The sequence below is a fragment of the Carcharodon carcharias genome, chromosome 8 (assembly GCF_017639515.1).
Source record: "Carcharodon carcharias isolate sCarCar2 chromosome 8, sCarCar2.pri, whole genome shotgun sequence".
Taxonomy (NCBI): Eukaryota; Metazoa; Chordata; class Chondrichthyes; order Lamniformes; family Lamnidae; genus Carcharodon; species Carcharodon carcharias.
Genome location: NC_054474.1, coordinates 158,803,775 through 158,831,415, shown reverse-complemented (window position 1 = coordinate 158,831,415; position 27,641 = coordinate 158,803,775). Strand labels below are relative to the sequence as shown.

The following is a 27,641-nucleotide window of genomic DNA, read 5'->3' as shown; positions in this document are numbered from 1 at the left end:
CTTGACACTCAATACCCAAGTCACATATCACAGAGATATTTGGAAAAGATTATAGAACAAGTGAAAATTTTCACCTTAGACTACAATAAAACATTGACTTTTTTTAAGAGGCAGATACTTAAAAAGAAATCAAAGTATGTTTGAGATCATTAAAGGATTTTTTCAGGCATTAAAATAGTCTGCATTCAACACTTTTCTACTTATATTGAAAATCTTAACAAGAATATAAAATAGCATTTTGTTGTGACAAGATGATCATAAAATCTAAATTCTGCAGCTACTTTTAAAAAATGTTTCCATCAGTCTGACCGATACGAAAACAAATTTGTATAAGTCTTTAGCCACTGTAATAATTTACATTAAACTAAGTGATAAACTTGGTTATTTTGCTTTATTGGTATATTTCAGTATAATACAAAGGATATCAAATATCACCTCACCCCAGACCTGGTGGCATTAAATTACAAACTGCCACAGTTTACAGCTTACACATTCCTACAAATCACTTCTTCACTTTACCTCAGTATTGCTCCAACAGTCTCCCATGTTTACATCACTTGCCACATTCAGGGATGCTTAACAAAAATCTTCAGCAAATTACTTAAAATCAGGGATACCCAAAATGATTCAGGAAGTCATCTGTTTCCAAATTTATTTGCAACTAACTCTATCATGACATAAACCCAGTGGCATGAAGCTTTCAACCTCTCTTCATTGCAAGTGTAAAAGCTGCAGCAGCATGTGCCTGACCACATCCTGTAATGATCAAGCTTCAAGCACATTTCAAACCACACAACTCAAACAGCAGTTACAAAGCTATGTTGCCTGGAAAATTTGCTATTTGAAATCAAATAAGAGCAACTCAAAATTATAATTACCGTTGCTTCTTCCTATCTTAAATCAGCTTTTCTTTAAACAATTACAAACTGCAACTTTAAGTTATAAAAGTGAGCAGTGTGAGGAAGGAGGAACTAGACATTTTTATGGAGCAAACTATAGGAATAACAAAGAGGGAAAATTATTGATAGTACGAATATTCCTATATTTCTGTTGAGAATATGCTTCCCCCACCAAAAAATGACAGAAAATTTGAAGGACATATTAATTACGCTAATAAGAACCAAATATTTTTAAAATAAGAAAATTAGATTTACTAGGATTACAATTCCAAAACAGAAGTTAAAATCGTAAGAAAGTGTCTGAATATAATTATATCAAGAGCAAACATGTTAATAGGAAACAAGCAAGATTGTGGGCAATGCGGGCTTTTACATCCCAACCAATTTTATTCTCTACAGAGAAACAGAGAGAAACACCATACACCCAGTACACTGAATTGCACGGGCCATGGAGCATACCTTATAGCCACTACTACAAGATCTAAATACACAAACTGATGTTTAGGAGTGCAAATTGCACTATTCAATTCTTGCGTTTTTAAAGAGTTATCTTTTAAGAGAACTAGAAAAAAATCTAGATAAAACATTAGTTATAGCCCCAAAAAAACTAGCAGGAAATAATTTAGCCCTTTCATAATTATTAAGATTTTATGTGAAAGGAGCTAAAGAGATTCCTTCCGTCTAATATAAACATTAATGTTAATTCTATTGTATGCTCTGTGACCTACGCAAGTTGGTGTAGTGTGTGTGGGTGTGCGTGCACATGTATGTGTGTCTGTCTGTTTCTCTTTTTCTGAGTGGAGAATAAAATTGTTATGTAAAAGCCAGCATTGCTGATGATCCTGCTCGTTTCCTATTAACGTGCTAGCTTTGGTGTAATTATACTCCTCTCTTTCCAGAGATTTTCTTATGATCTTACTTCTGTTTTTGAATTGTGATAACCCCTATTGCCTGGTGAATTTTATTATATTTTAAAAATAAATATTAATGCTAAATTTCTTGAGCAAATTATTTTCAGTAGTAATAAATGCCACAAAATTAATGTCTAAAATTATCTGAAGCAAAACACAAATAGTAGCAGCATGCAACAAGAAACATCACAGGCAAAAAAAAAATACCACTGATAACCTGAGATAAAAACCTGAGAAGAAGTTACAAAACTCCATGACTCAATTTTTCAGATACTCATCAATGGTCACTAATGTCATGAAGAAATATTAATGTCTAAAATGTTATTGGAAATTATTTTTTAGCTGGAATTGTAGAAGGGTCTGTGTGTATGTGTGTCTGAATTGGGTTAAAGCCAACTAGTCCGGGTGCTTTGATGTATAGTAGTTTTGAGGTGTTAATTACCTTTTAACTTCCTTATGTTTATCTAGAGTGCAATTTGCATTTGTTGAATAAACCATTTAAAAGAGTGGGTAAAATCTTGCACTTAGCTGGGAGAGGCCAAGCAATGTGTTTATATTACTAATAAAATTGGTGGAATGAAAGGATTATTATTAGGAGAGGTAAAATTTAAAAACCGAGTAATACAATGGAAAATTTACATTCAAAGGGGAAGCTAGGTATAAACAGAAAGGAGTTTGTGTTGTGAGTCAGAGGCATTTAAGATCTAACCAGCCTGTAAGGCTACAACTGTACCTGCAAAGGCACTGGTGGGAAACAATTGAGGAGAACATCAAGAAGTTTTTCATTCTCAAAGGTGTCTAGAAGGAACTGAGGAAAATGGCCCAATGCCAGAAAAACATGCTGAACCTGCTCTGGTTGCAGTCGATGTCAAGGAGGAAGGCAGCTCAGTAAAGTCATTACAGTCCAACATTTTGAGGATCAGTAAGTTCTTTTATGCCGGATTGTATGACGTGAAGCCCACAGACAGCATGGCCTCCCTGTCCTTCCTGTCCTCAATCACAGAGGTCTTAGACAACAGCATATGGGAGAAACTGGACAAACCGCTAACTCCTGATGAATTGACTAAGGCCCTTGAGTCCCTCGAGAAGAGCAAGACTCCCGGAAACGATGGCTTACCGGCTGAGTTGTATTCGGCTCTGGGATGCATCGGCCCAGACCTGCTATAAGTGTACAAGAGTATGCTTCTAGAAGGCAGCATGTTGGGATTCATGAGGAAAGGCATCATCACCCTCATCCACAAGTGCAAGGGGGAAAGGGAGGAAATTAGAAATTGGCGACCCACCTCACTGTTGAATGTACACCGTAAGATTCTGTCCAACATCATCACCAATCGGGTCAAGTCTGCTCTGGAGTTGGTGATCCACCTTGACCAGATCTGAGCTGTACCCGGCAGGAAGATCTCTGACAGCCTCACACCACTCAGGGATACGATTGCCTATGTACAGGACAGGATTGTGGGCACCTGCCTCATCTGCTTGGACCAGGAGAAGACCTTTGACAGAGTATCACACACCTACATGTTGGATGTGCTCACCAAAATGGATTTTGGGGAGGGAATCTGAAACTGGATCCAACTGCTCTACACAAACATCAGTAGCGCAGATTCAATCAATGGGTGGGAATCAGAAAGCTTTCCAATTAAATCTGGAGTCAGGCAGAGCTGCCCTCTCTCCCATCCGGTTTTTATGTTGCATAGAACTCTTTGCTGAGTCCATCAGGAAGGATCCAGGCATAAGAGGGGTGACGATCCCAAGCAGTGGAGGCAATTGGGTCAAAGCCTCCATGTACATGGACGACGTCACTGTCTTAGCAGCCATAAAAATATGAAGAGGGATATTTTTCTAGAAGTGTCAAATAAATATAAAGCCACATTAAGTTGAAGGAATTGTAATTATTGCTGTGAATAGTGAATTGCAGAGACCTTGAAATGTAACATCTCTCAATAGACAACCAACTAGAAGCTTGAAATCTAACCTTAGAACTTCAAGGGATTTGATCAACAGCCAAATTTATTTGTGCCAGGCCTGTAAATTACATTATTTTAACACTTAAGTTATTTCTTTTTTCTTCTATTTTCAGCAATGTGCTGAAATGACATTGGTAAATAATGACATAAAAGAGTTTAAGACAATTTAACATGAGTATTGCTCATCTTGTACTCATCAGGACAGATGCAAAAATGCCAAATTTCAAAGGGTGCAATAATTAATACTGCATGGGAAAAGGGTGCTGATTGGTCAAGACGTTACCATGGAGAAATGCACCAGGGAATTTTCTCCCCCCCACTTTTTTTTTTTAATTAAAAAAAGGCATAATGGCTGGACATGTTTCTTTTACCTGCAGAGGAGATGCCCCTGTACATGAATATATGTAGCTTCTTGCAAGCCACACTGTGAGCCTAACTTATAATCTTAATTAGTGGTATTTTCAACTAACAGGGTGCTGCCATCAAGCCAAAAGACTGTCTATCACACAAGTGAGTGATGTGGTAAATTAATTTCAGTGCTGGTGCGATGCCAGGTACATAGGCTGGACGTCCCTATGACTGGCAGATAGTATCAGACAGCATGTTATTTCAGCTGTTTGCAATAGGCCGAGTCCACAATTGGACAGCACTTGTTGAACAATCCAGAGTGTGCCAAGAATTACACTAACAACCAATTTAAGATCAGTTTTGTTGTTCAGACATTGGATGAGACAAAGGATGAAAGGAAACTGTGGACCAGGATAGTTTTCAGATACAGAGAGGTCAAGTGTGTGCATGCGGCAGGGCACGGTATCGAGTGTGGATTTCAGGAAGGAGTGAGAATAGCCCTTTGAGGAATGATGAGTGTCTCGGAGATGCCTATATCTGGGGGTGGATCTGAAACATGAAGGGTGAAATTTTAGTTGGAATCCATGTGGAACAGGTTGGAACCAGTTGCTGAGAAAGAAGATATGGTAATGAAAGCAAGTTTTCGTAGACAGCTTGTTACAATCTCCATAGAGGCAATAACTTTAAAAGAGATTCAAACTTCTAGTTATTAGCTGAAAGAATAACATGGGAAGATATCACTTTTTAAAACTTTTACTGTAACAAATGGTTTAAAAAAACACCATTGACTAAACACCATTTTCTTTTTTGTAGGCAACCTATACTTTTAGGTTACAGAAAGGTTCATTTTCCTTCATACTTATCACACATTAGGCTTGTATCTATGTAGAAATGCCCAACTCCCTTTCATCTTTGAAATAAATGTATAGTTTATGGCACAACTATTAACAATCCAATACCTGTAACACCCTTCTGGACTTTAGGAGACTTAAGGTCTATCCATGGTATATTCTGTTGCAATTGTCTCCAAATGCAAATATCTTGCACCTTCTTTTCAGTAAAACAGTCTTCCTTTGATCCCTAACAATCAATCCACCTAGGTGTAATGTCAGGCAGGCTGCACAACAGGTCATGTGACCCCCTCCTTCATTTACCCTAAATTTAAAGCTACAGTCCTAAAATTAAATAATCTTATTAACCTCGTAATTCTAACAACCTGATCAAGTTTGAGAGGGAAATAGAAAGCAATGAAGATGAACAAGGTAAAAGAGACTTAAAAAATCACTTTCCCTAAAGTAACATATCTCTGACACCATATAAAAAACAAATGTGTCTTATAAGTTAAAAGCAAAAAACTGCAGATGCTGGAAATCCAAGACAAAAACAAAAATAAAAATACCTGGAAGAACTCAGCAGGTCTGACAGCATCTGCGGAGAGGAACACAGTTAATGTTTCGGGTCTGTACGACTCTTCAACAGAACCAAGTAAAAATAGAAAAAAGAGGTGAAATATAAGCTGGTTGGGGGGTGGGGGTGGAGAAGACAGGTAGAACGGATAGAGAGCCAGTGATAGGTGGAGACAGCCAAAAGATGTCATAGACATAATGACAAAGAGGTGTTGAAGGTGGTGATATTATCTTCTCTTATAAGTTGCAAGTTAAGCTTTTTTTCCTCCAGTCACAGCCATTATTACTCCATTGTTAATATATGGACATTTCCCTAATAAACAGAACTGTGTCGATGCTGGGAAGGTTCCTTTTTGATATATTACATTTGTTCTTTCTGCTTTACATCACATCACAACATCTCTTCTCAGATTTACTTGGAACCATTCTAACAAAATGCATGCTGCACTTACAATCACATCAACATTCCTTTGAATAGGTCACTCAGTGGGAATTTTGAAAATAACACACTGTTCTGTGACCTTATAGTTTCAGTCCATTCAGAATGGCTGAAATTTACAAGAAAGTGCCAAATAAGCCAAGGCCGCACTAGAAGGTTTCAGGCGGTCTCCAAAAGGTTCTTAGCCTGTGCTTAATGGGCTCCTCAATGAAGCAAGAAATTATTCAAAAGACAGGGCTCCAAAGTGACACAAAGTGACAAAGTGATTATTCAAAATATGAGTGTTTAAACTGACTATTATGGAATCATACAGCACAGAAGGAAGCTATTTGGCAAATCGTGCCTGTGCCAGCTCTCTGAAAGAGTGACCAATTAATCCCACTTCCCTTCACCCCAAAATCCCGCATTTTTTGTTTCTTTTTGAATCTATTTCCAGCACCTTTTCAGGCAATACATTCCTTTTCATCATAATTCACAAAAAATTGAAAAAAAATTCTCATCCCCCCTCTGACTCTGCAGCAATCATAATGGGAACACTTCTGTGTACTGCTCCAGTCTCCATAATCCCTAACCCCTTCTGCATGTCAGCAGAGGGCTAGTCGTAACCATTTCTAAATGATTTGAATGTGTTGTCAAATACCTGAAATCCCAAACACTTGCTTTTTGGAAACAGTCTAATCTAACCAAACTAAGTACATATGCATGATATTTATCACTGAAGCATCCGTTGTCTCTAATATCAATGCACTGACACAAATCTGGTGCCATAACACTGGATTCCTGGAGCTAGACTCACGTCAGAAGATCATAACCTCACGACACAATTCCAAAATACTTGGTACGTGAGGCATTATGTTCAGTTCAGCTGTTATAATGTAATCAGCAAGGCGATGCAAATATCTGGCTATCATCTTCAGATAGTCTCAATTGAAGTATGGTGAAACTACATCATGATGCACTGAATTCATGCCATTACCGGTTTAGTTGGTCACGGAAATCCTGGCATAGTTAGGGCATGAATAATTTAGTAACCTTTAACCACAAAAGCTGAATATAATTTTAAAAAGCAGAGTATATTATCCATCGCCTGGTTCCTGAAACAAACAAATAAGGATGTATGCCAGGGTGGCCAAACTATCTGAACCTTACAGCCACGTACGATAATTTCCAGACATTCGAGAGTCTTCCATCCCCATTCAGCCCACACACACTCACTCATACCCTCCCTCTGCCACTCAGCCCCTGCTCACTCACACAAGCCCTCCTTCACCATTCAGACCCACACATCCCCTCCTTCTACTCCAACTTCCCAGCAACCTGGATTTCTCCACCTTGCCCAGATGTGGGAGACAAACCCTAGGCCCCAATTCTCAGTCTCACACACTGCCGCCACCACCACCACCCCACTGCTCTCAGCTTCCCACCTCAGGCTCAACCTTTTCACTCCATCCCGGCTCTCGGTCTCCCTCCAACCCCATTCAGGGGATCAATTCCCACAGCCGAGGCAGCACCTTGCAGATGATCCAGTGCAGCAAGGCACCCTGTTGGCTACACGCGGGAGCATCAGTTACTGGGGGTGTGGCCTCTGCATCACCGACTCTCAGAAATCAGGCTGGACTAGTCAGGTCAGGGTTGGACTGGAAGTTGCAGTGGCTCCACGTGCCCAGCCAGGGCCCCAGGATTCTTCAAAATGGTCCTGATTAATTCCCTGCTTTAGCAACGGCCCACTTTATCTGTAAAGCTGCAGTGTGTGTGTAAAAATTGGGAGCTGGACTTTAAAAGAGTCACATATGGCTCGCAAGCCACGGTTTGGCCACTCCTGATATATGCAGATCATTATTGTATTAATATCGCATGTGTATTTATTCTATTAACACTGGATAAATAGTTAAATAAATCCAGCTATGAATACTAAGAAAGCTTCAATTTTCAAACAATAACCATGGGCACAAGAGGTAGCGTTACAAAAAAATTTCTCTTTCCTCCCCCATCACAAATTGAGAAAATCTATTATTTAACTAACTTTACTTTGGATATATAAATTTTACAGATACAAATCTAACCTCTGAAAATGTATCTGGAAAGTAAACTATTCCACATTCCCAGACAACTGCCCTATAAATATAGATACTGAATACATTTTTAAATGATATTTAATAAAGCTGATAAGATTAAGTTAGACATATGCAAGATAGGTCTAATGAAACATCTTGTTTCCTTCTATGGCCAGTATGGGGGCATGGCCAAAAGGTGGAAGTCATTGCTCCTACAAACTTCAAGTACTTGAAAATCTCAGTGAACATTTTTGAGGAAATAATATTTAACTGTCTTGACAGCTTTGAGAATTTTCACAAACCGAAAAGGAGCCATCATTCAATATTATTGCGAGAAGCCGACTAAATTGGAAAAGAAGTTAAAACCAAATATCACTGAACAGAAAATATTTTCGATTGCCTAGAGCACTGTAAGCATTACTGAAAATGACAAGAGAAAAATAGTGACCATATGCAATGGCATATAATGTAGAGGATAGGAAGAGTCAAGCTCTCCAATGGAAAGATGCAATCTCTTTTTAAACAAGCAGTATTCTTGAGCATTAGAGTAAGTATATTATAAGCTGGTGTCAAACTGATGTTTCTATCTGTGTGTATAATAATGAAAAATATAGCAATGAAGAGTCTTTTTTTAAAATTCATTCATGGGATGTGGGCGTCGCTGACTAGGCCAGCATTTATTGCCCATCCCTACTTGCCCTCAAGGAGGTGGTAGTGAGCTGCCTTCTTGAACCACTGCAGTCAATTAGCTGTAGGTACACTCACAGTACTATCTGGAAGGGAATTCCAGGATTTTGACTCAGTGGCAATGAAGGATCAGCAATATATTTCCAAATCAGAATGATGTGTGGCTTGGAGGGGAACTTCCAGGTGTTGGTGTTTCCATGCATTTGTTGCCCTTGCCCTTCTAGATGGTAGTGGTCATGGGTTTGGGAGGTGCTGTCGAAGGAGCTTTGGTGAGTTCCTGCAGTGCTATCACTGTGTATCAGTGGTAGAGGGAGTGAATGTTTGTGGATGAGGTGCCAATCAAGCGGGCTGCTTTGTCCTGCATGGTGTCAAGCTACTTGAGTGTTGTTGGAGCTGCACTCATTCAGGCAAACGGAGAGCATTCGGTCACAGTCCTGACATGTGCCCTGTAGATGGTGGACAGGCTTTGGAGAGTCAGGTGGTGAGTTACTTACTACAGGATTCCTAGCTTCTGACCTGCTATTGTAGCCACAGTATTTATATGGCTAATCCAGTTCAGTTTCTGATCAATGGCAACCCCCTGGATGTTGACAGTTGGGGATTCAGTGATGGTAATGCCACTGAATGTCAAGGGCAATGATTAAATTCTCTCTTGTTGGAGATGGTATTTGACTGGCACTTGTGTGGCACAAATGTTATTTGCCACTTGTCAGTCCAAGCCTGGATATTGTTCAGGTCTTGCTGCATTTGGACTGCTTCGGTATCTGAGGAGTCACTAATGGTGGTGAACATTGTGCAACCAGCAGCGAACATCCCTACTTATGATGGAAGGAAGACCACTGATGAAGCAGCTGAAGATGGCTGGGCAAAGGGCACTACCCTGAGAAACTCCTGCAGTGATGTCCTCGAACTAAGATGACTGACCTCCAATAACCACAACCATCCCCCTTTGTGCTAGGTATGACCCATATGATCTCTGAGGTAACTCAACAACATGTTCGTCTTGCCTCTGTAACTTGTGCGTCAGGGAGGAGGTGGAGTATTCAAAGCCAATTTCCCCTGTTTCAGTGCTGATCAACATAGAGCTTTTGATCAATACCAAAATGAACGTCGCTGCACACTCTGTTACATGTTTAAGCAGAGAAATTTATATATAAAAATTTTAATGTCAATGTTCCTTTATGCTATTTTAAATGGGTTTCCACTATACTAGGTTAGGGCAACAAATAAATAAAAGCAAAAAACAAAAAACTGCAGATGCTGGAAATCCAGAACAAAAACAGAATTACCTGGAAAAACTCAGCAGGTCTGGCAGCATCGGCGGAGAAGAAAAGAGTTGACCTTTCGAGTCCTCATGACCCTTCGACAGAACTAGGCGAATCCCAGGAGGGGTGAAATATAAGCTGGTTTAAGGTGGTGGGGGGTGGGGGGAGGGAAGTGGAGGGGAGTGGTGTGGTTGTAGGCAAAAGCAGTGATAGAAGCAGATCATCAAAAGATGTCATAGACAGCAGAACAAAAGAACACAGGTGTCGAAGTTGGTGATATTATCTAAATGAATGTGCTAATTAAGAATGGATGGTAGGGCACTCAAGGTATAGCTCTAGTGGGGGTGGGGGGAGCATAAAAGATTTAAAAGTATTTTAAAATAATGGAAATAGGTGGGAAAAAGAAAAATCTATATCATTTATTGGAAAAAAAAACAAAAGGAAGGGGGAAGAAACAGAAAGGGGGTGGGGATGGAGGGGGGAGGTCAAGACCTAAAGTTGTTGAATTCAATATTCAGTCCGCAAGGCTGTAAAGTGCCTAGTCGGAAGATGAGGTGTTGTTCCTCCAGTTTGCGTTGGGCTTCACTGGAACAATGCAGCAAGCCAAGGACAGACATGTGGGCAAGAGAGCAGGGTGGAGTGTTGAAATGGCAAGCAACAGGGAGGTTTGGGTCATTCTTGCGGACAGACCGCAGGTGTTCTGCAAAGCGGTCGCCCAGTTTACGTTTGGTCTCTCCAATGTAGAGGAGACCGCATTGGGAGCAACGAATGCAGTAGACTAAGTTGGGGGAAATGCAAGTGAAATGTTGCTTCACTTGAAAGGAGTGTTTGGGCCCTTGGACGGTGAGGAGAGTAGAAGTGAAGGGGCAGGTGTTACATCTTTTGCATGGGGTGGTGCCATAGGTGGGGGTTGGGGAGTAGGGGGTGATGGAGGAGTGGACCAGGGTGTCCCAGAGGGAATGATCCCTATGGAATGCCAACAGTGGGGGTGAAGGGAAGATGTGTTTGGTAGTGGCATCATGCTGGAGTTGGCGGAAATGGCGGAGGATGATCCTTTGAATGCGGAGGCTGGTGGGGTGATAAGTGAGGACAAGGGGGTCCCTATCATGTTTCTGGGAGGGAAGAGAAGGCGTGAGGGCGGATGCGCGGGAGATGGGCCGGACACAGTTGAGAGCCCTGTCAACAACCGTGGGTGGAAAACCTCGGTTAAGGAAGAAGGAGGACATGTCAGAGGAACTGTTTTTGAAGGTTGCATCAGTGGAACAGATGCGACGGAGGCGAAGGAACTGAGAGAATGGGATGGAGTCCTTACAGGAAGCGGGGTGTGAGGAGCTGTAGTCAAGGTAGCTGTGGGAGTCGGTAGGCTTGTAATGGATATTGGTGGACAGTCTATCACCAGAGATTGAGACAGCGAGGTCAAGGAAGGGAAGGGAAGTGTCAGAGATGGACCACGTGAAAATGATGGAGGGGTGGAAATTGGAAGCAAAATTAATAAATTTTTCTAAGTCCTGACAAGAGCACGAAGCAGCACCGGAGTAATCATCGATGTACCGGAGAAAGAGTTGTGGAAGGGGGCCGGAGTATGACTGGAACAAGGAATGTTCCACATACCCCATAAAGATACAGGCATAGCTGGGTCCCATGTGGGTACCCATAGCCACACCATTTATTTGGAGGAAGTGAGTGAGAGGAGTTGAAGGCGAAATTGTTCAGTGTGAGAACAAGTTGAGCCAGACGGAGGAGAGTAGTGTGGATGGGGATTGTTCGGGCCTCTGTTTGAGGAAGAAGCTAAGGGCCCTCAGACCATCCTGGTGGGGGATGGAGGTGTACAGGAATTGGACGTCCATGGTGAAGAGGAAGCGGTTGGGGCCAGGGAACTGGAAATTGTTGATGTGACGTAAGGTGTCAGAGGAATCACGGATGTAGGTGGGGAGGGACTGGACAAGGGAAGAGAGAAGGGAGTCAAGATAACGAGAAATGAGTTCTGTGGGGCAAGCTTGTCAGCTTGCTCCTGCCCCACAGAACTCATTTCTCGTTATCTTGACTCCCTTCTCTCTCCCCTTGTCCAGTCCCTCCCCACCTACATCCGTGATTCCTCTGACACCTTACGTCACATCAACAATTTCCAGTTCCCTGGCCCCAACCGCTTCCTCTTCACCATGGACGTCCAATTCCTGTACACCTCCATCCCCCACCAGGATGGTCTGAGGGCCCTTAGCTTCTTCCTCAAACAGAGGCCCGAACAATCCCCATCCACACTACTCTCCTCCGTCTGGCTCAACTTGTTCTCACACTGAACAATTTCGCCTTCAACTCCTCTCACTCACTTCCTCCAAATAAATGGTGTGGCTATGGGTACCCACATGGGCCCCAGCTATGCCTGTATCTTTATGGGGTATGTGGAACATTCCTTGTTCCAGTCCTACTCCGGCCCCCTTCCACAACTCTTTCTCCGGTACATCGATGATTACTCCGGTGCTGCTTCGTGCTCTTGTCAGGACTTAGAAAAATTTATTAATTTTGCTTCCAATTTCCACCACTCCATCATTTTCACGTGGTCCATCTCTGACACTTCCCTTCCCTTCCTTGACCTCGCTGTCTCAATCTCTGGTGATAGACTGTCCACCAATATCCATTACAAGCCTACCGACTCCCACAGCTACCTTGACTACAGCTCCTCACACCCCGCTTCCTGTAAGGACTCCATCCCATTCTCTCAGTTCCTTCGCCTCCGTCGCATCTGTTCCGCTGATGCAACCTTCAAAAACAGTTCCTCTGACATGTCCTCCTTCTTCCTTAACCGAGGTTTTCCACCCACGGTTGTTGACAGGGCTCTCAACTGTGTCCGGCCCATCTCCCGCGCATCCGCCCTCACGCCTTCTCTTCCCTCCCAGAAACATGATAGGGTCCCCCTTGTCCTCACTTATCACCCCACCAGCCTCCGCATTCAAAGGATCATCCTCCGCCATTTCCGCCAACTCCAGCATGATGCCACTATCAAACACATCTTCCCTTCACCCCCACTGTTGGCATTCCATAGGGATCGTTCCCTCTGGGACACCCTGGTCCACTCCTCCATCACCCCCTACTCCCCAACCCCCACCTATGGTACCACCCCATGCCCATGCAAAAGATGTAACACCTGCCCCTTCACTTCTACTCTCCTCACCTTCCAAGGGCCCAAACACTCCTTTCAAGTGAAGCAACAGTTCACTTGCATTTCCCCCAACTTAGTCTACTGCATTCGTTGCTCCCAATGCGGTCTCCTCTACATTGGAGAGACCAAACGTAAACTGGGCGACCGCTTTGCAGAACACCTGCGGTCTGTCCGCAAGAATGACCCAAACCTCCCTGTTGCTTGCCATTTCAACACTCCACCCTGCTCTCTTGCCCACATGTCTGTCCTTGGCTTGCTGCATTGTTCCAGTGAAGCCCAACGCAAACTGGAGGAACAACACCTCATCTTCCGACTAGGCACTTTACAGCCTTGCGGACTGAATATTGAATTCAACAACTTTAGGTCTTGACCTCCCCCCTCCATCCCCACCCCCCTTGTTTCTTCCCCCTTCCTTTTGTTTTTTTCTTCAATAAATGATATAGATTTTTCTTTTTCCCACCTATTTCCATTATTTTAAAATACTCTTAAATCTTTTATGCTCCCCCCACCCCCAATAGAGCTATACCTTGAGTGCCCTACCATCCATTCATAATTAGCACATTCATTTAGATAACATCACCAACTTCGACACCTATGTGTTCTTTTGTTCTGCTGTCTGTGACATCTTTTGATGATCTGCTTCTATCACTGCTTTTGCCTACAACCACACCACCCCACTCCACTTCTCTCCCCCCCACCCAACCCCACCCCCCCACCACCTTAAACCAGCTTATATTTCACCCCTTCCTGGGATTCGCCTAGTTCTGTCGAAGGGTCATGAGGACTCGAAAGGTCAACTCTTTTCTTCTCCGCTGATGCTGCCAGACCTGCTGAGTTTTTCCAGGTAATTCTGTTTTTGAAATAAATAAAAGCCATTAGTATTCATCGAAGGGCACGGGCAGTTCTACTAAATACTGAAACAGCACAAAATGTTAAAATTCTATGAAAACATGAATTACTTTACATGCAAATATATTTCTCTTATTTACAAACTGTGTATTCTTTCATCTTGTAAAGAATGTGTTCAGTTCTCTAATGCAACAAAACAGTCTACAATTGTTATTTTCATAGCATAAATTAGGAAATGCCAGCACTACTGACCTAAAACAGTTCAACATTCAGCACTAGACTGCAAGAATGCAAATTTTTCCACGTGGAATTTAAGCTCATTTTTTCAAATCTAAAGTAGCATAATTCAGCAGATCATTCAGCACTTTACCAGCAACACGAACAATTAGTAGCATTCATTTAATGATATGTTCTTCTAACCCATTCAAAGTTTTCTTACCTCTGGTAAAAAATAGAAAAACATCTGAGGTCATGCACTTAAAATTTCACCATGACGTTGCGAATCTGAATTCAAGAAATCTGGCAATTTGTGGACCAACACTAAGAAAAAATAATTATGAAAGCTTCTAGATTGTTGTGAAGATCCAACTGGTTTACTCAAGTCCTGCAGGGAGAATAGCCAGCCACATCTGCCCAGTCTAGCCTATATGTGACTCAAGTTCCACACTACTTGGTTGAGTCTTGATGCCTTCCAAGTGGCCCAACAAGTTATCCAGCTACAAACAAGCAAGATTCAGTAAGAAAAAAAGTTAGATGGAGCTAATCAACTATTACCCAAACATCCCATCAGGATAAGGCTAAAGCAATCTCTCTCCAGTCAACGCTGCAATATCTAAGGGCTGGTATCCAAGATGGAAGAGCTGCCCTTCAGACAAGGCAATCCACAGTCCAACATCGTCTTATCTATGAGTCAACATTCCAGATTCCTCTGTCTCCTGGGTATGTCCTGTCCCACCAGCAGAGGTGAGAACACAAGGGATATATTTGGATAAGGATGGCCATGGCAGTCTTACTGACTCCAGACTCTATGAAACCCCATGGCTTCAAGTCAAACAAGGTCAAGAAAACCTGGTCAACTGATGAATCTTGATCATGACATTGAAAAGCTGAGGGACGCCAGAGAATAGAAGGCTCCCTGGATCATGTCCATGATGAAAAGTAGCTTAGTAGTACACCACTATCCAAGCAGGCAGTCCTGGATGCCATTATTGCCAAACTGTGCTTGTTTCAATGATGAGGAAACCAACATGAGGGACTAAGCTACTTGACTCCATCCTCACCAACAAACTTGTCGTAGGCATGCCTGTCCAGTATTGCCCTGGGTGTAAATGGTGAGAGCCATCAGCAGCAGCACAACTGGATCACACCGCTATCTGCATTTCATGACCAGGCATATCCATCCATCCTTGATCATCAGTCAAGCTAAGACACCAACCCTGGTTCAATTCAGAGTGTATATGAGTGACATGGCACAATACAGGTATCTCTTAGAATGATCTCTGAACCTAGTGAAGTGATTATATAGGATTATTTCATGTGCTAAAAGCAGCAAAGGGTCGGGGTAAAGCTGTCATCTGAGCACATCAGCAGACAACCTAGCAACTAATCTAAGGAAGATGTACTGTGAACATCCACAAACATGGTGAAGTCCATAAGATCATGAGACATAGCAGCAGAAATTAGGCCATTCAGCCCATCAAGTCTGCTCCGCCATTCAATCATGGCTGATACGTTTCTCAAACCCATTCTCCCACCTTCTCCCTGTAACCTTTGATCCCCTTACCAATCAAGAACCTATCTATCTCGGTCTTAAATACACTCAATGACCTGGCCTCCACAGCCTTCTGTGGCAATGAATTCCATAGATTCACCACTCTCTGGCTAAAGAAGTTTCTCCTCATCTCTGTTCTAAAAGGTCTTCCCTTTACTCTGAGGCTGTGCCCTCGGATCCTAGTCTCTCCTACTAATGGAAACATCTTCCCCACATCCACTCTATCCAGGCCTTTCAATATTCTGTAAGTTTCAATCAGATCCCCCCTCATCCTTCTAAACTCCATCGAGTATGGACCCAGAGTCCTCAAACGTTCCTCATATGTTAAGCCTTTCATTACTGGGATCATTCTTGTGAACCTCCTCCTGAGATATGGGGCCCAAAATTGCTCACAATATTCTAAATGTGGTCTGACCAGAGCCTTATAAAGCCTCAGCAGCACATCCCTGTTTTTATATTCTAGTCCTCTCAAAATAAATGCCAACATTGCATTTGCCTTCCTAACTACTGACTCAACCTGCAAGTTAACATTAAGAGAATCCTGGACTAGGACTCCCAAGACCCTTTGCACTCCAGATTTCTGAATTCTCTCCCCATTTAAGAAATAGTCTATGCTTCTATTCTTCCTACCAAAGTGCATGACCTCACATTTACCCACGTTGTATTCCATCTGCCACTTCTTTGCTCATTCTCCTAACCTGTCCAAATCCTTCTGCAGCCTCCTTGCCTCCTCAATACTACCTGTCCCTCCACCTATCTTTGTATCATCTGCAAACTTAGCCAGGATGCCCTCAGTTCTTTCCTCCAGATCATTAATGTATAAAGTGATAAGTTGTGGTCCCAACACTGACCCCTGCGGATTTCCACTAATCACCAGCCGCCATCCTGAGAAGGACCCCCTTATCCCCACTCTCTGTCTCCTGCCAGACAGCCAACCTTCTATCCATGCTAGTACCTTGCCTCTAACACCATGGGCTCTTATCTTACTGACCAGCCTCCTGTCCGGCACCTTGTCAAAGGCCTTCTGGAAGTTCAAGTAGTTGGCTCTCCTTTGTCTAACCTACTCGTTACCTCCTCAAAGAATTCTAACAGATTTGTCAGGCATGACCTCCCCTTGATGAAACCATGCTGACTTTGCCCTATTTTACCATGCACTTCCAAGTATTCTGAAATCTCATCCTTAATAATGGACTCTAAAATCTTACCAACGACCGAGGTCAGGCTAATCGGCCTGTAATTTCCCGTCTTTTGCCTCACTCCCTTCTTAAACAGGGGGGTTACGTTAGCAATTTTCCAGTCCTCTGGGACCCTCCCTGGCTCCAGTGATTCCTGAAAGATCACCACTAACGCCTCCACTATCTCCTTCAGAACTCTAGGGTGTAATCCATCTGGTCCAGGTGATTTATCCACCTTCAGACCTTTAAGTTTTCCTAGCACCTTCTCCTTGGTAGTGGCCACCATACTCACCTCTGCCCCCCCGACTCTCTTGAACTTTGGGGATGTCACTCATGTTTTCCACTGTGAAGACTGACGCAAAGTACCTATTCAGTTCCTCCGTCATTTCTTTGTTCCCCACTACTACTTCTCCAGTGTCATTTTTCAGCGGCCCAATGTCCACTTTTGCCTCGCTCTTACCCTTTATATATCTAAAAAAAAACATTCAATTTTTTTTATATTACTTGCTAGTTTACCCTCATATTTAATCTTCTCCCTCCTTATTTCTTTTTTAGTTGTCCTTTGTTGGTCTTTGTAGGCTTCCCAATCCCCTGGTTTCTCACTGCTCTTTGCCGCATTGTATGCTTTCTCTTTAGCTTTTATGCTGTCCCTGACTTCCCTTGTCAGCCATGGTTGCCTCGTCCTCCCTTTAGTATGCTTCTTCTTCCTAGGGATGAATTTTTGCTGTGTCTCCCAAATTACTGCCAGAAACCCCTGCCATTGCTGTTCCACTGAATTCCTGCTAGGCTCATCTCCCAGTCAATTCTGGCCAGCTCCTCCCTCATGCCTCTATAGTTGCCTTTATTCAACTGTAATACCGTTATATCTGATTCCAGCTTTTTCCTCTCAGATTGCAGAGTAAATTCTATCATATTATGGTCACTTCCTCCTAAGGGTTCCTTCACCTTCAGCTCCCTTATCAAGTCTGCCTCAATACACATCACTAAATCTAGAATTGCCTGTTCCCTAGTGGGCTTCACCACAAGCTGCTCCAAAAAGCCATCTCGTAGACATTTCACAAATTCCTTTTCTTGGGATCCACTACCAACCTGATTTTCCCAGTCTACCTGCATATTGAAATCCCCCATGATCACTGTAACCTTGCCTTTCTTACACACCTGCAAAGTCACCTACACTTACACACCTACAAATCCTGCAAAGAAGTGAGAGAAACAAAGCTCAAGTGTTTGCAAGTCAGCTAAAAGTGTTTAGTGAATGATCCTACTTCACCTTTGCCGACAATCCCCTCAACAATAAATGCCCATGTCCAATTAATTTGGATCACTCCACATGACATTAATAAATGGCTAAGTGCATCGGACACAGCAAAGATTAGGGGACCTGACTGCATCCTGGCTGTAATGCTGAAGACTTGTGCACTACAGCTAGTTCCTGCCTAGGACAAGTCCAATGTCACTGCATTTACAATCTACGCTTCAGTAATTCACCAAGTTTACTTTGGCAACCTCACAACTCTGCCCTCTGTGACCAGTACCAACAACATGACCAATCCCACTACCAAAGACAAAGGCAGTAATGTCATGGAAGCATCTCCAAATTACACACCATGCCGACTTGGGTGTATGTTGCATTCTTTCATCATCATTGAGGCGATATTTCAGAATTCCTTTGTCAGTGCACTACTTGGGACTGTAGTAGTTCAAGGGCAAGACCCACCACCACCTTTTTAGGGCAACTAGCGTTTGGCAACAAGTTCATTTTTGTCAGCATTGCTCACATCATAAAATCATAGAGAGCTTATGGCACAGGAAGAAGACACTTGGGCCATCGTGTTTGCGCTGGCCAAAATCGAGTCACCTCAACTAACCCCACTTTCCAGCATTTGGTCAATAGCCCTGCAGATTACAGCACTTGAGGTGCATATCCAGATACCTCTTAAATGAGTTGAGGGTTTCTGCCTCTCTCTCACCCTCACAGGCAGTGAGTTCCAGGCCCTCACAATCCTCTGGGTAAAAACGTTTTCCTCATCTCCCCTCTAATCTTTCTACCAATCACTTTAAATCTGTGCCCCCAAGTTACTGACCTCTCTGCTAAAGTAAACAGGCCCTTCCCAGCCACTCTATCCAGGCCTCTCAGAATTTTGTGCATCTCAATCAAATCCCCCCTCAGCCACCTCTGTTCCAAGGAGAACAACCTCAGCCTACCCAATCTTTCCTCACAGCTGCAATTTTCTAGACTTGGCAACATCCTCGTAAATCTCCTCTCTACTCTTGCTACAGCAATTACATCCTTTTTGTAATGAGGTGACCAGAACTGCACACAGTACTCAAGTTGTGGCCTAATGTTATATATAGTCCCAGCATAACCACGCAGCTCTTATTTTCTCTGCTTCAGCTAACAAATGAAAGGCTCCCATATGCTTTCTTGACCACCTTATCAACCTGTCCTGCTAGCTAAAACATTGATAAAATTATCAAATGCATATTTTCGAATTCTAACAAGGCGTGAAAGAGCGTACATCTCCCTGGTACTAAGTGCTGTCTCAGGGAGATCACTGACAGTGTTTTAAATATCAAAAATAGCATAATAAAAAAATTAACATGTCCCTTTCATGCGACAATGTCACACGAGATGGGACATGTTAATAAATATGACTAAAACTTTATTAAAATTTTTAAAAACAGACATGAAACCTCATCCCGCCAGTGGATGAGGTTTCATGCTTTTTCAGAAGCCTGCTGGGGCTCCTGGCCTGCCTGCCATTCTTAAGGTTGGACGGGCAGGGTTTTTAATTGCCTTAATGATCCTGTCAATGGCCTCAAGTGGCCATTGACAGGTCAGCGGGCAGACAGCTGATCGCACTGTCCACCCGCCTTCCTGAATATTTAAATGAGGTGGGATGATGTCAAGGGTTCCCCCCGACATCATCCCGCATCATTTTTATATCGGCGAGCCCCGCCCCCGACTCACCAACGGAAAAATTCAGGCCTTTGAGATTTTAAAACTAAATTAATTAAAATATTTATTAACAAAATAAAAGATTTCAAGCACATACATAAGGCTACAAATTTCTACAATAACTCTTAAAAATTCCTAATTAACCTGACTCCTAGTTACACCCCCTTTAAGGCAACAGTCCAAAAAGATTTGAGATTTTAAACAGATCCAGCAAATTAACAGAATACCCTGGATAGTGGAAGTCCCCAAATGGCTTTCCTCAATCTTCAGTAGACGGCAGACTTATGCACAAGTACTGGAGGCTTTATTAAAGCTACTTCACACACTTCTGTTAGATCTCACATGGCCTTCTCCTGACACATAGCCTCATTCTCCTTTATATATGTTTCTCTCTTATTATTATGTAAATTATATTAATTAATTAATTCTATTAATTCTTATTAATATGTAAATTCTATTGTTTAGTATATCTTTGAAACTGTATCTTCCTCACAAAATAAAAACTTTCATGGCGAGTCCATATGACTCTCCTTCAGAACATACTTCTTCAGAACTTCTTCAGACTCGAAACGTTTACTCTGTCTTTCTCTCCACAGATGCTGTCAGACCAGCTGAGTTTTTCCAGCAATTTTTGTTTTTGTTTCAGATTTCCAGCATCCACAGTATTTTGCTTTTATAAAAGCTTTCATGTTGCTACTATTTATTGTCAGTAATCTTGGGGAAAAATAAACACATTCCTTAGCCTTGTTTATCTGGCTAGTTGTAAACAGACTGCAAACCCTTTGAAATCCAAATCTCCCTTCACACCTTACATGCTAAGACAGCACCCATGTTTACTCATTAGCATATCAAGCACGAAGCTTCTGTTGATGAGTTAAAGCTTGACTCCAAATGTAGTTAAATCACACACAGATAGACCCAGCTATACTTACCCCCATAAACCTACTTTACAACTGCCCAGAAGAATATTATTAAAATTATTAAACTCTCATGAACAGGGACATGGCAAACAACTGGCAAAGGCACCTTAGATGCATTATCTAAAATGTCTTTAACTAGTTTAAGATTGTAAATCTGATCCACTTTCTGCACAATGTCCACATTGAGGAAGCCATAACTGTCTTATCAGTATAAGATCTCAATGAATCCATTTTCTGGAATATTGCAATAGGAATTTGAATTGCAAATTTGGAAATCCCAAGCTTCCATTCCTTGTCTTAGAATATAAACTACCATCAGATATATCCTTTGGCAGATGTAACATATTCTTAACAACCTTCTTAATGATGCCATCCAAATCAATGTATTTTGTGAGGCTTCTGTTAAAACCAGATGATAATAAAAACAAGGAATAATAAAGGCTTTTAGAATATCGGAACATTAAGAGGATTTCAGAAGGTTCAGCATTAAATTACTGACCCATAATTGAAATTTGGTGTTCTAGGTTTCAATTCTTTGTCCTACCCGGGGTCAATCCTCACACCAAGATATTTTTCAAAGTTCCCTGGTGAGATAAATTTGAGATCGTTGCCATTGATTTTCCAAGGGCTCATATTATTAAATTAAAAGGATGAGATTTACAAAACCTAGCTGTTTTCTTAATATTTATTTTGAGCCCTGTCTTACCACAAAATTTGTCAAGAATTGAGAGGTTTTTAACCAAGTTTGAAAAAGAATCATTCAGAAGAGCTATATCGTCGGTAAAGGCACACAAAACGGATCAGATTTACAACCTTAAAATAGTTAAAGATGTTTTAGGTAATGCGTCTAAGGTACAATGCAATGAGATGAGTCACCATCCAGTCTAAAGCCCATATCTTTTTCTTCCAACGTAGTTAATGAAGTGTCCATGGCAATATTAAAAAGCAACGGTGACAAGGGATCCCCTTGTTTGACATGTTTCTTGATTAAAATCAGATTCATTTACCTATGTTAATCTCTATTATGCTTGTTATATAAATTACCAATAAGATTAATGAATTTTACACTTATTTACACTTATGTCGTATGGGTTCATCAAAGGCTAAGCTAAATTGACAAATATGACAGCAAAATCCTTCCTATGTTTCTTTGCGCCCTTAATACAGTTTTGAAAGATTGTGATGTTTTCAACACAACCTGAGGACCCTATTATAAAAAACCTTTTGCCTTTGATTTAATTCTATTGCTTTAGACAACCTATTGGCAATAATCTTACTGAATAATCTTAATATATTGGAACTAATCATTTAGGACTCCAGTTATTGACATTTTCAAGTGTCTTAAATGTGTCAGATTTTGGTATTAAAACCATCCTATAATCTTTAATGTTATCTGGGATGATACCTGATCTAAGCCAAATTGTAAATATATTGGGAAATAACATTGGGTTTTTGGCAAATAAGTAATTTAAAACTTTAACTGTAATTTTATCAGGACCTGGGGCTGTATCTTTCTTAAATTGATCACTAGTTATCTTAATCTTATTCTCACTAATCACATTAAACAATTTAGAATTGTTGGCCCTATTTGGACACTAAGAAAATTTCCCTAAATCTGCTTTACTATTAATTTTAGATAATCTTTGTTTAAAATATTCTTCCAAATCACCCAAACTCAAAGGACATGATACTTGGCTGGGACCACCCATTAATTCCCTAGCCAAGCCGTTTTTATTAAATTTATGTCTGAATTTCTTTTTTTTTTCCTTTTTAGTGAATCTCTTCCGAGGCCCAGTATATTTAAAGGGTGGATTTCTTTTGACAGGCTTAGAGTGATCAATCACAACCAATTGCTAATTGTTAACTTTTCTATCTTTTTGTCCAGTATACATTACCTTCCCAAAAATTTGATCTACCATACCACTAATTTGATCATTATTAGAACCTGCTGTATGGCTGTCTAACCATAGAACCATAGACAACTTAAGGGTCATACTAATTAACGTTAAGGTGCCAAAATTATTATGTTTATGACCAGATATCCCTAAACCTCTAAACAACAATATATCCCTTGCAAAATATCCCTATTTACCGGTAATTCTTTAACTGATTCCCTATGGGGCATCATATTACTCTCGCCCTCAGCAGAAGAAACGGAGCTAAAAAAATTACTATTAACCTTTATCTCCTCTGAAGCACTAAATTTATTTCTACGTTGCACCGTTTATTGGAGATTTGCTTTTTAGTTTTTGTTGTTAATGCCCTGGCTATCATAACATTAATATTTTTAAAACCAACAAATTCTTTCTCTAATCGAAGGAGAAGTAGTACTGCTTCTCTAGACCAGGTGGAATTTTTGCTTTCCAACAATTTAGATCGGCCTAATGCAGCAATTCTTTTCTGGTTTCTAAGTTCCAGATGGACATGATCTTCATGTTTACTCAAATCTCTTTGCGTCAAAAAGACTAAAATTCTCACACAGACCGCATCCTTAATCAGTGCTGGCATTGATTTCATGAATGCAATTGCATGCCGTTATGCAAAATGCAATGAGAGCACGATATTCACCGCTTTTCTACCATTCACTACAAATAACCAAAAGTTTTAAAATCCGACAGTTATTTCTACAGTGTTCCCTAAGTTTAGATTAAATCATAAATTTGACATATAAAGTAACTACAGGGACAATTTATCTCGATACTGACTTTCAAAATGTTTTTATCCAAAAATTTGAAAACTGAGCCTGATTATTGATAATATGACTTCTTATAGATTCCGGATTAAAGAGAATTTCGCTATTATTTTTAAATAATTTAAAATCGGTATTATAAACTGTCAAACTTCAACGCATAGATAAAGGCTCAGTTTCAAGGAGCAGCCCAACTTCAGTAGCCATCCTCTGATCTCTTACACTTATGTTGTCTTGAGCACACATAATAGTCCCATCCGTATTAAGTAACAACTGGTTATAGTCTTCCAAATTAGAAGTTCCACTTATTAACAAAATAGGATCAGTAAGAGGTCTCCCAAAGTCATCCTCATTAGTTTGCGTAAGAGAGGATTTGGTAGCTGTTGCAGTGTCACCAGGTGTATCCACCATACCCAATCTAAACAATAACAATATTTAACATACTTGGTAATTCGGGGGGAGTGGGGGGGGTGGTTTAACCAATACCGGGATGTTTTGAACCGGTTATCGCCCCAAACGGGAAGGACATGCTGATCAAGACTATTTATCGTAATATTGCTTAGAAAGGCCCTCACAGGGATCTGTGAACAATTACTACAAGGTCTCCCACTTTCTCTACAGCCCTCAGCATCTTTCCATTTATTCTGTAATAGTTTTCCTTGTTTGGCCTCCCCAAATACATCATCTCACACTTGTTTGGGTTGAATTCCATTTGCCACTTTTCTGCCCACTTGACCAGTCAATTGATATCTTCTTGCAGTCTACAGTAATCCTCCTCAATCACGTGGCCAAATTTTGTATCCTAAGTTACATCACTGAACTGTCAACTAATCAGTGTAATTTCAAGCATACCAAATGGCCCAGGAAAACTGGTCAATGGAAAACTGGTCAATGGGAAAACCTCCCATTGGGAAAATTGCTCCCAAAAGGGGAAACTTTGCCTGAACATCTCATGCAAAAGATAGCACCTCCAACAATGCTGCATTTCCTTAGTATCAGGTTTAATGATCAGCTTAGATTATTCATTCTAGTCCTGGAATGCAGCTCAAATCCCCCAAATTTATGACTCAGAAGTGCAAATGCTCTCACTGAGTCAACTTGTAAATCCTCCATATCTTAATTTTTTTCACTTTTATTGCAATATGAATCATCTTACTAACTCAATAGAATTTTTTAAGGAGGATTGATGAGGGCAGTGGAGTAGATGTTGTCTGCATGGATTTTAATAAAGCATTTGACAAGGTCCCACATGGTCAGAAAAGTGAGATCCCATGGGATACAGGTGATAAATTGGATCCAAAGTTGGCTTAGCGACCAGAAACAAAGGGTAATGGTTGATGGATGATTTTGTGAATGTAAAGTGGGCTCAGTGTTGGGGCCCTTGCTGTTTTTTTTAAATTCGTTCATGGGATATGGGTATCACTGGTTAGGCCAGCATTTATTGCCCATGTCACAGGGCATTTTTTAAAGAGTCAACCACATTGCTGTGGGTCTGGAGTCGCATGTAGGCCAGACTAGGGAAGCACAGCAGATTTCCTTTAGGGAAGGACATTAGTGAACCAGATGAGTTTTTATAACAATTGGCAATGGTTTCATGGCATCATTAGGTTTTTAATTCCAGATTTTTATTGAATTCAAATTTCACCATCTGCTGTCATGGGATTCAAACCCGGGTCCCCAGAGCATTACCTTCTGTCTCTGGAATACTGGTCTAGTGACAATACCACTATGCCACCACCTCCCATATATTAATGATCTGGACTTAAATGTGGGAGGCAGATTACACAAAAATTGGCCATGTAGTTGATAACGAAGAAGGTAGCTGTATCTCCAGAAAGATATCAATGGTTTGGTTGAGTGGGCAAAAAAGTGGCGAAAAAGTGGCAAATGGAATTCAATCCAGAAAAGTGAGAGGTAATGCATTTGGGGAAGGCAAACAAAGCAAGGGAATACTCAATAAATGAGAAGGTTTGAGGAAATGAGAGTGCATGCCCACAGGTCCCTGAAGGTGGCAGGAATGGTGGATAGGCAGGTAAAGAAAGCAAATGGAATGATTTCCTTTATTGGACGAGGTATTGGATACAAAAGCAGGGATGGACTGATGGAACTGTATAAAACACTGGTTAGGCCACAGCTGGAATTTTGAGTACAGTTCTGATCACCACATTATAGGAAGGGCATAATTGCTCTGAGGGAGAACAGAGAGATTTACAAGAATGTTGCCAGGGCTGGAAAATTGCAGGTATGAGAAAAGATTGGATAGGCTAGGGTTGTTTTCCTTAAAACAGAGGCGGCTGAGAGATGACCTAATTGAGGTGTACAAAAGTATGAGGGGCCTAGACAGGATAGACAGAAAAGACCTGTTTCCCCTAGCTGAGGGGTCAATTACCAGGGAGCATATATTTAAGGTGATTGATAGAAGGATTAGCGAGGATATGAGGAAAATCTTTTCCACCCAGAGGGCAGTGGGTGCCTGGAATTCACTGTCTCAATTGTTGGTAGAAGCTGAAACATTCAACTCATTTAAAAGGTACCTGGATCTGTACCTGAAGTGCTGTAACCAGCAAGGCTATGGACCAGGTCCTGGAAAGTGGGATTTAAAATGAGCGGCGAGTTTCTTTTTTTATTCTGCTTTTGGCCAGTGCAGACATGATGGGATGAATGACCTCCTTCTCTGCCATAAATTTTCTATCTCCCTTAACTATTGCAATTAAATAGCAATGTTATCAGTTTTCACTAAAATTGTCACATTGGTTTCAGCTATCACAGAAACTATTACCGCCCAGTTAAAAACAAAAACAGAATTACCTGGAAAAACTCAGCAGGTCTGGCAGCATCGGCGGAGAAGAAAAGAGTTGACATTTCGAGTCCTCATGACCCTTCCACAGAAGGAGACAGCTGATGTTACAGAGGTAGAAATAAGGGGTCTTAGTGATGGCGTGGATATGTGGGATATATTAGCGCTTGTATCTCACCATCCTTATTCATCACACTTAGTGAATTTACATACATGCATTCTAATCCCATCTTTATCGTTCTTGTAGTCCTTCTTAGTTTAATATGGTGTGACTTTCTTCTCTAGTACTGTCCAGCACTCACTCCTTTATGCACTTCATTCCTCTTTACTTCTATATTCTAGTGCCCAGCCCCCTGCCAATTTAACTTTCCACACTAGTAACCTCCCCATGAGGATACTGGCTCCTGTCCTGTTGAGGTGCAACCCATCCCTTTTAAATAGGTGCCTCCTATCCCAGAACTGGTCCCGATGCCCCAAGAATCTGAAGCCCTCCCTCCTGCACCATGTCTCAAGCCATGCATTGATTATCCTTATTTTTCTATTTCTGCTCTTGCTAGCATGTAGTACTGGGAGGTAATCTAGAGATTACTACCTCAAGAAGTCCTACTTTTTAACTTCCTCCCTAGCTCCTGAAAGTCTGACCATAGAGGTATCAACATCTGCTCTCTATGTCATTGGTATTGACAAATGGTTAGTGGCAATGAGGTCAAGAGGGCAGTACATGGGTCTCATGAACAAAGGAGGAGGGGAGATAACAAACTAACTAGAGAAAGGTAGAAATTTTCCCCAAACCCGATATCAAAATTTGGCATATCAATCAAGCTCCGCATCTAGATTTAGGCGTTAATGGACTCCTTGTCCCCAAAGCAGATGGCTCAACAAAAATGGGCATCAATAACCTGGATTCTAATGGAACTCTCTTTTTAGTTCAAACAGATCCATCCTGTTAAATGCATCTACTAAACTACATCAGAAATTAAGGTCTACCTTTCAGGAAATGTACCCTCATTAGTTTTTCAAATAATCTGTTCTATTTAAATTACACCGTTATACACAAAAGATTGCACATATGACATAAAAGGAGATTTACAAAGAAAATGTCCGACCTTACTTTCACATCAAAAATATACAACACAGGAGGCTTCTGTCTCTGTAGTTCTTCAGAGTGGAAAATTTGGTTTTAGTGTTCCACTTATCACTAGCTCTGTGCACAAATGAAGAATGGAAATCTGGAAACTGGAGTGAAGAGAACAGTGCTAGGTGTTGCAAAATTGACAGACTATTTGAACTGGGTCAGGACCACAAAGACGCGCACTGAGAATATCTATATACATTCAGCAAAAATAAG

At 41.3% G+C, this 27,641-nt stretch overlaps 1 protein-coding gene across 5 annotated transcripts in view; it reads right to left on the bottom strand.

Moving 5' to 3' along the window:
* The window catches only part of LOC121281570 (formin-binding protein 1), a 274,207-nt gene that overhangs the window by 197,176 nt on the left and 49,390 nt on the right, over positions 1-27,641 (bottom strand). For 4 of the 5 annotated variants that reach the window (XM_041194557.1, XM_041194556.1, XM_041194554.1 and 1 more), the window contains exon 1: positions 520-671. The exons of the other annotated variant lie outside the window; for it this stretch is intronic. In XM_041194557.1, the coding sequence (XP_041050491.1) occupies positions 520-546 (27 nt within the window). In that variant the 5' untranslated portion in view covers positions 547-671. Of the gene's footprint in view, positions 1-519; positions 672-27,641 lie in introns of those variants that run through there. 5 annotated transcript variants of the gene reach the window in all.